The 11,937-nt window shown below is 33.4% G+C and overlaps 1 protein-coding gene across 2 annotated transcripts in view; it reads right to left on the reverse strand.

The window, feature by feature from the left end:
• Positions 1–2,670, reverse strand: part of LOC108742485 (organic cation transporter protein) — a 33,877-nt gene extending 31,207 nt beyond the window's left edge. The window contains exon 1 of one of the 2 annotated variants that reach the window (XM_018477719.1): positions 2,560–2,670. Coding sequence is in view for 1 of the 2 variants with exons in the window: in XM_018477716.1 (XP_018333218.1) it covers positions 936–978 (43 nt within the window). In the remaining variant the exon portion in view is untranslated. Of the gene's footprint in view, positions 1–935; positions 1,671–2,559 lie in introns of those variants that run through there. The other variant, XM_018477716.1, reaches the window with a different exon arrangement.
• Positions 2,671–11,937: the final 9,267 nt, after the last annotated feature.

An 11,937-nucleotide genomic window follows, 5' to 3' on the forward strand; every position in this document is an offset into this window, starting at 1 on the left:
CAGTAAGTATCTACCTACTATCGATTTTATATAGCATTATATTCATATGTAATAGACAATGCCGCAGTATAGGTTTCAAATATCAAATTTATCGCTCTTCCCTACATCGAGAAGAAATAAAGAAAATCTTATCTAACCCGACCTAACAAAACGTCACATATCTAATAACAAATAAATGAAAAAATAAAGTTTACTTCAAAAATAAAAACAAAATTGCACTATGAGAACGGGTAGAAGAAGTTCCTCAACCATAACCTTACCAACAAATATAAACTACTCATTTATTAGAAAATATGTAGGTTAAGTTTAGGTGAATAAAATTTCCTTCAGTCCCGGGGAGCTTCTTCACCTTCAAATTTCTTTTTCTTTTATGAAGCTACTTACATGTTTTGTCTCCAGAAATTTGATTAATCTTCGATGGACTTAATTAATTGTAACAAAGTATTTTACGTACCTATTAAATATGCCACAAATGATTCTAATAAAATTATAATTAATTTTAAGTATTCAGGTAACATGACTTGTTTCGTATTTACATATGTATCAGAATAATTATTCATAAACCAAGGACAAATAAAGAATCTGGTTATAAAAAATAGCATTTGTTTTTTGAATAGATACTTAATCCAAATGGGATAATATTTGTGGTGTATACGTGAAGAAGAAGAAGAAAAGAAAATAAAAAGTAAGACATTAACATGCTACGAACTACGAACACATAATGGAAATTTACAGGAATTTACAATTAAGTAATTTTCTATTTTTTTATTGTTCTTAGTATAATATAAACAAGGATTTATTTAATATTATTTTCTACATCTTCAATCTATTTTCTTCCTAATCCAAACTATTTTGTTTTTTTAATTTACCTACATGATTTGACCCAGATGATAAATTGACCGAAGATATGTGTACTAATACAAAAAAATACAAACCTAAATAACCCATTAGGGTATCGATGTCCTGTTTTTTCTCCATAGGTATATCCTTTCACTTTTTCTGGACGTTAAAAATAAAACAACTTTTATGACACGATCACCTATTAACACAATTGCGGTACACGCATAACATACACGAAGTTGCCTTTAGAAATGTTCACGGAACATGGAACTTTCATTTTTATCTAATCATGTACCAAACACATAATTGCATTATATCTTTCTGTTGTGTAGATTATACACAGACAAATACCTACGTAAACGAACGCGCGCACTGTATTGATACACGGATACTATTGGTTGTAAACTATCTACACTGTTCTGATGTTAATTTTTCCTGGCTACATTATAAATGTAAATTTGGTGGGAATGTAGATACAGTAGAACTTGTTCAACGACCTCTTAGTGTTTCAGTATAATAACTATTTCAGGAATACGGTACCTTTCTTTGAACGAGATTGACTTGCAGGTAGATCTTCATGTTTTTACTTAGAGGTACTTCGGTACTTCTGTGTTAAACGAACGACTAAACGTTTCGTTCGTTTTGAATGGATTTACTTTTCTGGTCCGAAAATATATCATCGAGTGCACTTCAGGTCGACATATGGGAGGAGATAACAGACCTACATAAATATACACTAAACTGTCTTCCTTTACGTTTGGCATTAACGGAGCACCACACTGTGCGTCACGCTCTCTTTCTTTGTTTTAAGATCCAAGTCGAACGATTATACACTTCGCAAAAACACTTGTTTATAACTTTCGATTGAGCAAGATCTATATTTCTCTGAAAGATGGGCAACAGAATGGAATTTAGAGTCTTAAGGCTTTAGACTGTATAGACATCAAAATTTAGTAAAGTATTGAGGGTTTTAATAAAATATTAGATACCGTAAAAAATCTATCTGAAATCGTAACCGAATCTGATACAAAAGATTCGAATAATTTAGAATAGGGACGGATTCTAAATTATAAGGCTAATTTTAAAACAATTTTTACAAGGTTAATTTTTGAATTAATTTGAGGTTATCTGTAGAGATAGAAATTAATTCAAAAATGAGTTCAATTTAATGTATTGAAATTAATCTTACAAAAATTGTTCTAAAATGTCTCATTGTTAATACCGATTATACATTCGTTCTACGATTCTGTAACCGAAAGTCAGGTACATTTTGTCGTTGTTGCTACTGTCACCTCTTGTAATTTAGTGGTAGAATAGTGCGTAAAGGCAGGGACCCGGGTTTGGTTCACGGCGAGGGTGTGACAGCAGCTACAATTTTTCCGAATTAATTTGAGGTTAATTGTCTTTTCTGTAATTATAGCACAAGATGACAACCTAGAAATAAAGTCAAATTATTACCTATTGGTATTTTTCTTTTACCTACAGTTCCTTAAAAATCGAGTATCTGTAACTGAAACACCGGTATAATATTATTTATACATCCGTATCCATAACCATATCGGAAAATGAATATCTATAACATCCCTGCAAGATACCTCCTACCCATCACATGTTTTGTTTCAAGAACTGCATCGTTTTTAAACTGGATATGAACTTAACAAAAACATAAATGTGCAAAGGATTTCGATGCAAACGACGTTCGAGGTTGTTGGCTATTGCCTTGGTCTAGATCAGGGATCGATATATCGCAGCTCCTTCAAGAGACAATTGCGGCTTTTTAAGTTCCCTTCAATAAAATTAAAAGCTAAGCGGAACGGACGGACACAAGGCACGCGCGTATGTCTAAAACGAGAGACTGCAGGCCATGTGAGTACATGTGATACCCCCTCCCACCATCGTACGCTACTAGGAAAGATAAAATGTGCACTGTTGCCACTGTCTAGTTAAAAAGCAAAGATTTGTGGAGTTCGAAATACGAGTCTGTTCGTGAGCAGTAGCTTAGAAATGTTGGAAAGGCAGAATTGTCTTTTAATATCGCAATATAAGTGGACAGCTCACTCTTCCGGAATGTTATGACCAAATACAAAAAATGGCTTTTGGTGTGCTGACGATCTTTAGGTCTTAATTCTTGTTAGCAAATTTTCTCTTCTATGAACTTAATCAAGAACAAACTAATAAGAAGCCAAATAACTAAGTAATCAAAATTCAGAGTCAAGTCTTATCGTTAAACTAAAAAGTAGTAGTTACAAGGGCGGGCTGAAAAGTTCGTAGGCTGACCCATATATGGCTCTACTAATATCAAATCCATATGATTTCTAGTTAGCCCTAACCTTCAAAAGACATGTTTATAAATTTGACAGCTGTTGGACTATTTGTATCTGAGTTACAGCAATTTTAGTGAAAGAACTTTCCATGAATTGGGCTTCGAATTCTTCCGTATCCACCGTATTCTTCAGATCTGCCCCCCAGCGACCTTTTTCTGTTCACAGACCTCAAGAAGATGCTCGCTGGACAGAAATTTCGCGCCGATGAAGAGGTAATCGCCGAAACTGAAGCTTATTTTGAGGCTAAAGATAAATCGTATTTTCGAAAAATTGTATCGCTCTAATCGTTGTATCGACCTCGAAGGGAACTATATTGAATAATACATTCAAATTCTATCAAAAAAAGTATTTTTTTCTATGTTAGCCTACGAACTTTTCAGCCCGCCTGTTATATGTCGGATTTGCCAAAACTTTTTATAGAAATGCAAGGTTCGCCGTTCGCAGTAAATCATATTTTATTTAATTACCACTTCTTTATTCGATAAAAAATTGAAATAAAATGTAAATGTCGAATTAAAGATCTGTGGCTCTTTGAAATTCACAATATTTTTATTGCGAATGGCTCTTCCAGCTGAAAATTTAGCCGCCTAGGTCCATGTTTGATGAGTGAGTGAATACTAATTTTAGCACTTTTTAGATCTTAATAACACGTAAGTTTATTGATGAAACTTGGAAGTTTAGGTGTTCCAGAGGGCCTTACCATCAGAATGCAAAAAATGCAAGTAAATATATGCTTAAGTGATATCGTTAATCGCCATTTCTTATAATGATAAGGGAATGGATAAAAAGGATACGAACGGCAGGATGTTTAGATTTTGGCTACTGAGCTATCATGTTTTACGTCTCGTATTTATTGTTAGTATAAACATCAATTAATGCTCCACATTATGCAGTACGTTGTTCGACCTGTGTGTGCATGCAGTAAACGTTTTAAATTTACATTAAATTTTTGTATAACATTATATTACTCATGTTCTGCTTGCAATAGAACTTCAAATTTAAAATGCTCTTCGTGTTCTATATATTATAAATATACTCATATTAATAACAAAATTAACTCGTAAATTTAAATTTTTAATAAACCGGGAAAAAATTCACACTTACTATTGTTAAGGGTTTTACAGTATGTATAATAACGAGTTTTCTAGTACAATTTTATTAATTTGACAAACGAATATAACATACAAGCAATTTATTTCACACAATAATATTTTAAGTATCTGCCCTGGTATTTTTATCACCATGTACCAGTAGCGGATCTTAGATATTCGGACCCGATACATTAGTTTCGAATGGTATTAATAATCTTGACTATCCAGATATATAAATTAATAAATAAGTACTTTACATTTTTTGCTGGCCAGCGACAGATAAAACAAAATATTTACGTTACAGAATATAATTTATAATGAAGTGTACACATATGTATACTCTGGATCTGTGATGTGCTTCTGCGAATCTAATAAAACAGAAAGAGGGAGAAGCTAATACTCAGGAGTATTCGTTGGTTATAATTAGATATCGGATTATATGCATTTGCAAATGCATATAATTCTATTTTATAGCGTTTTTGCATATTTTGGTACTTTTTCATTAACAGTGCTTATTTCAGTAGTTCAGTAGAAAAACTAAAAACTTTCCTTTGTGGAAGTCCTTGGAAATATTAGAAAAAATGATTGAACAGAGTAACGCCCTTTCGAGTTCAATATCGCAAAAGGTTCGTGGCAAATTAAATGCAGTTTTGTATAAAAACCCCGGTCTTGACGAAATAAAGAAAATTGGCGCATTTATCAACGGCACCAGACAAACTCTTCCTGAAGAGGTCTCTGCAGGAATGGCGCCAAATTTCAAGTTCTGTCTGGTAACGACAATTGACGTCGAAAGGTCATTTTCAGCCTATAAATTGATATTAAGTGACAAACATCACAAGTTTGCCATAGAAAACCTGAAAAAATATATTATTGTTTATTGTCACAAAAAATATAATANAATGTAAATTCTAATTATAAATGGTTTTTTTATTGTGCATATTTTGTGCATATTTCACCCTTTTTTAGTGCATATTTGCATGCATATTTTGGCATTTTGATAGTGCATATAATCCGATGTCTAGTTATAATCACGCAGACGCCTCTAGATAAGAAAGGAAAGATTAAATTGTTGATATCATCGAAAATAAACGACCGATTGGTAATTATTCTTTTTTTTTGACGAATTTTTGAACGTTGACTATATGTTGAAGTTTGATTACAATCATTCGTGCGGTTTTCTCCAAGCTACACATAGGATATATAAAAAAACATAAATTTTGCAGCTTTAAAACGATCAATTTGATTTTAATAAGGCTCTTTTTGTGGATATTACTTTCAATTATAAACGTGCAATAAAATAACCAAAAGGACTGACCCCAATAAGCACAACAACTAGTATATTTTCTATATATTATATAAACGAGCAAAATTTAAAAAAAATCAAAAAAACATTTTATGGACCAACTACCTTAAAAATTAAGTGAAGCAACTTTTCACAATTTAAAGTATTATTATCCTTATACTGTTTATGTTTATTAAACAAGCTCATATGCCCATATTATCTGAAGGTTGTATTGTATTGTAACAGTTATTTACGATATTAAGGTAAACGTTTTTTGTTACATGACTGAATGTCTTCAATAACTATGTACATTTAGATGATAAGTGTAATAAAACACGTTAACAATTCGAATTCTTTAAAATTGTTATAAGTAACTTTAGTTACAGACATACTAATGTACGCATAATCTAGCCGTCTCCCTACTAATCGTAACATTTGCATATTAAAAAACTTGAACTTATTCAGCATACTTTCTTCAATTGTATAGCGTCGATTCTGAAAATGTCATCGCCAAGAATTTTACATAAATATACGTATTAGTATTGCAGAATTACTAAACGTAAGCCTTCTTGAGGGGTATATGACGTTTCGCCGCAGCTGCTGTTTCGCCTTCGGTCGTTTGGCGACCAGCTCTTTCGCCGCCTAAAAAAATAAAACAAAATTGAACCTTCAATAATTGTTTATTGATAAAATTGGTAATTACGTGCTATTGACCGTAAATATTCAATGTTATTTTAATCACTTACGGTTATTACAATCCTCCACAAGATTCTGTCGTTGGCATCTCGAAATCTTTTTAATTTTAGACGAGGAAGTTGTCCGGCCATTAATTGTTCCATGTACACATCACCAGGGGCACAACAAGGGGGGGTCCACGGGTGCCCGGGCACCCACTCAATTGGGTTGGGCACCCAGTCAATTCCAGTCGATTCAAATAATAAGCGAACTTGAAAATTCGGTTCAAATAGTTCAAGCTCGTAAATGAGCAGGCGAACTCGATCTTTTCAAGTATAAGAAATTCAATACATTGGTGACCTTTTTTTTTTAGTTATTTATAGTATTATGATGGGAGCACCCAGTCAAACTGTAACGTTGTTGCGCCCCTGCACATCACGACCTTCTTGAATTTTTCTTAATCCATCGATGAATTTCCAAATGGGTGGATGATCACGCATAATTTCGTTTGAAGATGTCGATGTGCTGCTTCAGCATGATTATTTGTGCGGTCTTCTGCAGCTAGTGTGCGTTCGTAAACATTCCAAACATTTGGTGAAAATAATGGAGCTTTTCTACCATTTCGTCAACGGTTCGGTCTTCCAATATAATTGTCCTCAGACCTGTCTAGCAGGATTATGAGGTTGTTGGGTAGATGTTCTGCCAATTCGTCCAATTCGGCTTGAAGACAAACGCTAACGCAATGATCTATAGAAATATAGGGAAACGTGGATTATTTTATATGTTTATGATTAAAATAAAAGAAGCGAAATGTTTTCCCATATTTTCCGATATGTGGAAAAATTGTAGTGTTTGGAAAGTATTCTCTAATAGCCGATATAACTCCTTGTTCTAAATCACAGTTAACAGCTGATGATGATAAATTTGACAGCTTATTTTTGACTAATGAAAACATTCGTCGGTAACTAACACCTTGCTTGCTCCGGAGTAACGCGTAAACTACTGCGTGTACTCCTCCAAATTTCCTTACCATAATAACGTAGACTTGACTGAAAATATTGGGAGATGTTATGAATGTGCTATCGATATACCATCGATATCAAAAAGTTTATTGCGAGACCAGCTTGAGGAATATATTGCTGATATGGCGGCGGTATAAGGAGTTTTGAAGGTTCACAGGATTAGCAGGGACAGCATTTATTTCATTGCGTTTTCTTCTTATTTTCTTAAAGCTGCATTATTCGATAAGGAACCTTAAGATGCTTGAGAGTTTCTTCTGATCGAATTTTTAATTTAGTATTGTCTTCACTTTGATATTGATTGACGATGCGTCGTGAGATTGATCATTTAATTTTTTAATAGCTTCTACTAAAGTATCGATTATCGAAAACAACAAACACAAATCCTTCATCTGATAACTTTTCACGATCACGTTTACATAGAATCTGATTTTCCCTCTTCACCGAGATATACCTGCTCGTGTCAGATACGAAACAAACTGATTGTTGTTATGAAAAATTTTTCAATTAAATATTTTTAAAGTCATCAGAAATTTCTCTTAATGGTTTAGTAAACAATGTTATTAGAAAGCTATTATTCAAAGAGGGTTATTTTTCAATAAATACTATTTAGGTGCTCTCGAACTACACAAATCGTAATGTTAATGCTCTCATCATTCTTACATTTTGATTGGTGAAGCAAAAACGTTTAGTAAAAGTTTGGTGCCTAAAGCCAAAGGTCCTGGGTTCGATTCCCGGCGGGGGTGTGACAACAGCAACAATTTTTCCCTCATTAATTTGAGGTGGCGTGTAGTGGGTAAAAAATTCAAAAAAATGAATTTTCAGATTAATATGTCATATTAAACTAACTCACTTCTAAAAAAGTTGTCTAAAATTGTATATATGTTTATCATAGTAAAAGAATTTTGTAAAATTTGTTAAGTACGCCACTTCGATTAGAAGTATTGATTTTATTTGAATTTTGATTTGTTTTAAAGATATATTTATAATACTTAAAGGGATGCATTTTGTAATCCTTTTGGCAGCTAAGTGGCTTTGAGGCGAAACGGTTTTATGACGAACTGGCCGCGACCAGGCCCGCCTCTAGCCGTCTCAGCGCCCGCGTGCAATAAAAGTTATGCTGTCCAAATCTAGGAAAAAATTTCCTGGGGAAAAAATCGGAAAAAAGCAACGGAAAAATTTGTAATTTAGTATATTGTTAATTTGCCGCCCCATTGAAGGTGTCGCCCGCGTGCAACGCACGCCTTCACGCCCGCTTACGGCGGTCCTGGCCGCAACGAAACGTCTCATACCTTTCATGAGTGTTGCCTTCCATGTCGTAACCTGATGATCCTAAACATATTCGTCAAAAAAGAAATTAGTTAAAATAAATACATTATTTGAGAATAAAACCAGACATAGGCTTACCGTCTGACCGTCAATCGACCCACAAACACGATTTTGCACGTCTATTCACACGTTTCCAGTCGGCTCAATTCGGTAGCTTCCGACATTGGGATACGCTACGTTCGATTCGGATAATTTTATTGATAACTTATCGACATACACATATAATTATAGAACTATTGAAAGGTATACCAGCAAATATCGACGTCAATATCTTTCGACAGATTAAAACATTCGCATTATGATGGGAATGAGAAATTTGAAAAGATAAATTGTATGTACAATAGAATACAATATTTTAGCTAAAAATTGCAAATATATTCAGTTTTTGCTTTTTCGAAATTGAAATATGCAAAACTTTAACATTTTAAAAAAGTAATTCAAAAAGAAATAGATTTTTTGTCGACGGTGTTAAGTACCTACCAGTGTTCTAGTTTTAAAGATTTGTAATGCGTCTACAAATTTGAATTTACTGTTAAAAAAATCATTCGTTTTTCATAGTATTTACTCTAATGCTTAAATTTAAGGTAGGAATACGAATTTGGAGTGTTTCAATTAGTTGGAATCTCCTTGTTCTTGTAAAAAAAAGCTTTTGTTTTCATTGTTGAATACAGCCAAATGGGAACAAACTCATTCCACAAATTTTATCATGCAACAAGATTAGATATTTAAACAACTTCAATTTCTACAGATGTTTCTATGTTCTTTTCAACTTTTAAACAAACTTGTCTACACTTTTGATAAAACGTGTTGGTACCTTGTTGGTGCGATATCAACGAAACCGACCTTCAATTAGCTGTTAGTAAAAGAACATGAATTGTGTCAATTTTTAGGGATTTTCCAGAATATCAGTAGCCAAGAGGTGCATTCCGGTTCAGACTTTAGATCAGTTCATGTTTATCGAACCAGTTGTTTATTTGTTATTTATGCAACGATAAGTATCGATAAAATTACGGAATATATATATAGACATATCAATAACTATCAATAGACATCAATATATCGATAGTTATTCGTTGTTAGTATTGTTATCGATGTATCACAGCCATCACTTGCTATTACTGTTATCGATATCGATATTTTGCCTAGGATTAGTGACAATGCGCCTTATTACTGATTCACATTAGAATTAGTACTAAGATGTGCAATGAGCACAAAGGGCTGAACTCGCAATGTGCTCTCTTCAGATACTTATTTCACATGATCGGTACGGAGGGGTGCAATGGTCACAAAGGGCAAACTCGCAGTGTGATCTCTCCAGCTACCTTAATGAGATGGTATTACTCGAATTGTGATTTCTCTAACTCGTTTATACAAATGCCACGTTCATACGAATTATCAACATTAAATAATTAGTAGTCAATAAATTGGAACTCACCCTTTTCTGAAATTAACACAGCACACATTCACACACATATATAGTCTTTTGAAATATAAGCAGTACCTAACTATATCAAGTGCTTACCAAACATTCCCGTAGCTAGATAGGTAATTAAGGGACGGTTTGACCCTAGAGAAGCATTATGTTAAACTAAACCTTATATTCCCCATCTTTTCTAGACCACCACCACCATTAACGCTGTGGGTGATTAATAATTTGTTTATGTCGGGTTTCATTTTTGTTAACATTAAACGCTCAATTATATGTAATATACTTCTCTTCTTTGGCAATAAATATTGCACCGAATGTTTCTGAAATGAAAAAAAATATGTGAACGTAGACCAGACGAAAGTTGCAGTCCAAAACCAGACCACTAAATATCAACAGCTTACTACTACGTTACTACGATAACAATTAATTTCCAAACGACCATTGGGGTACTACCAAGGTGCATTTTTTTATGGGTGGTTCGCCAATAGCCCTATCCTCTCAATAAAGAAACTAATCACTACACCACACACACGTACGTACGTACATTACAAACATTATTTCTGAGTGGCGCAAAAATGTCTGGCATTTGGCGTACTTCATTTGCAGCTAGCATACATATCAAATACGGTTATGGGTTTTGCACTGACGTTTGATACCACTCCCGATTTCATGCAACCCCATGCAAAAGAGTTAAACGGATTTAAATCAGGAGTACGCGCCAACCAAGGTACAGTACGCGTACGTCCAATCCAGCGTCCAGGAAAATGGTTTTTCAATAGAATGCGCTACACGTATGATATATTTACACTTAAATTCTGTTTGACAACTTAAGCAATTTATTATTAAGGAATCTAATATATTGCACATAGAAATTAGACTAGCTTATCAGAATTCAAAAGGAGATGCGCATCTTGTAGTGATGGAAAGGTAGACCTTGAAGAAAGGAAAATTTTGAATGGTTTTCTGTTAAAGTCGCAGTATATGTGCATGCACATCTGTTGTTTGCTGAGAAAATTCGGCTTATACTTTTACAGATATTTTTTGTAGATTAGAAGCATAAAATAGAAATTTTAACTTTCTTAGTGAATTGCACTTCCCAGAACCAGAACAAAATGAAGTTATGACTATACAACATGACAAGTTTTATAAAGACATAAACAGTAGCACCCCAAAAACGAAATTTAACATAAATTTAAAAAAAAATATTTATTTTCTGTAAAGTGGTGCTTACATAACCTTAAATATGGTTGCGATTTGGCTAACTTTGATCATCTTATTGTTTTAGCCCACAATTTCTTGTATTTTTTATTATTTGGAAGAAATGGTATCCATTTTATTTACATTTCGGCACTGCACACCTTCTCATTTTTATTAAATTTTATAATACTTGGAATTAGTCTGACTCTTTTCCACTTACGAAATTTACATTAAGCTATCCTGTTGTCAAGATAAACCTGAGTATTACAGTAATAGCGATACGTAGCGAGAGAAAATGGTAAAAATCTTCTCCATTGGCAACGTAGGTACCTTTGAATAGTGTACTGCAGTAGAAACTGTGCTGGTAGACATTGCCGATTATTGAACGTCTAGGATAAACATAAACAGTAACGTACTACACATAATGTTACACTAAATAAATTAAATAAGTATGTACTTTACATCTTTACAATTAATACTATGCGAATGTAAGAACACAAAAGAAGGAAGAAAATTCTAGCTAAATAAACATATTGTAATTTCATTAAGGCAAATTTCCGTATCACCATTGAGGATTGTTGAGGCGTGTTACCTTTTTTTGCGGGTGGTTGTAAGTAAGCTTACCAAAAAGAGTCAAATAAGTTTCTAAAAAAAATCTTCGCACCACATATTTATCGAAAACAGTTCTTGAAATAGTGATTATTGTGAAAATTCAAAATTCCGTCCCGCGTGAAGCAAATTTGTTTGACAA

Source organism: Agrilus planipennis, unplaced genomic scaffold (assembly GCF_000699045.2).
Source record: "Agrilus planipennis isolate EAB-ADULT unplaced genomic scaffold, Apla_2.0 scaffold279, whole genome shotgun sequence".
Taxonomy (NCBI): Eukaryota; Metazoa; Arthropoda; class Insecta; order Coleoptera; family Buprestidae; genus Agrilus; species Agrilus planipennis.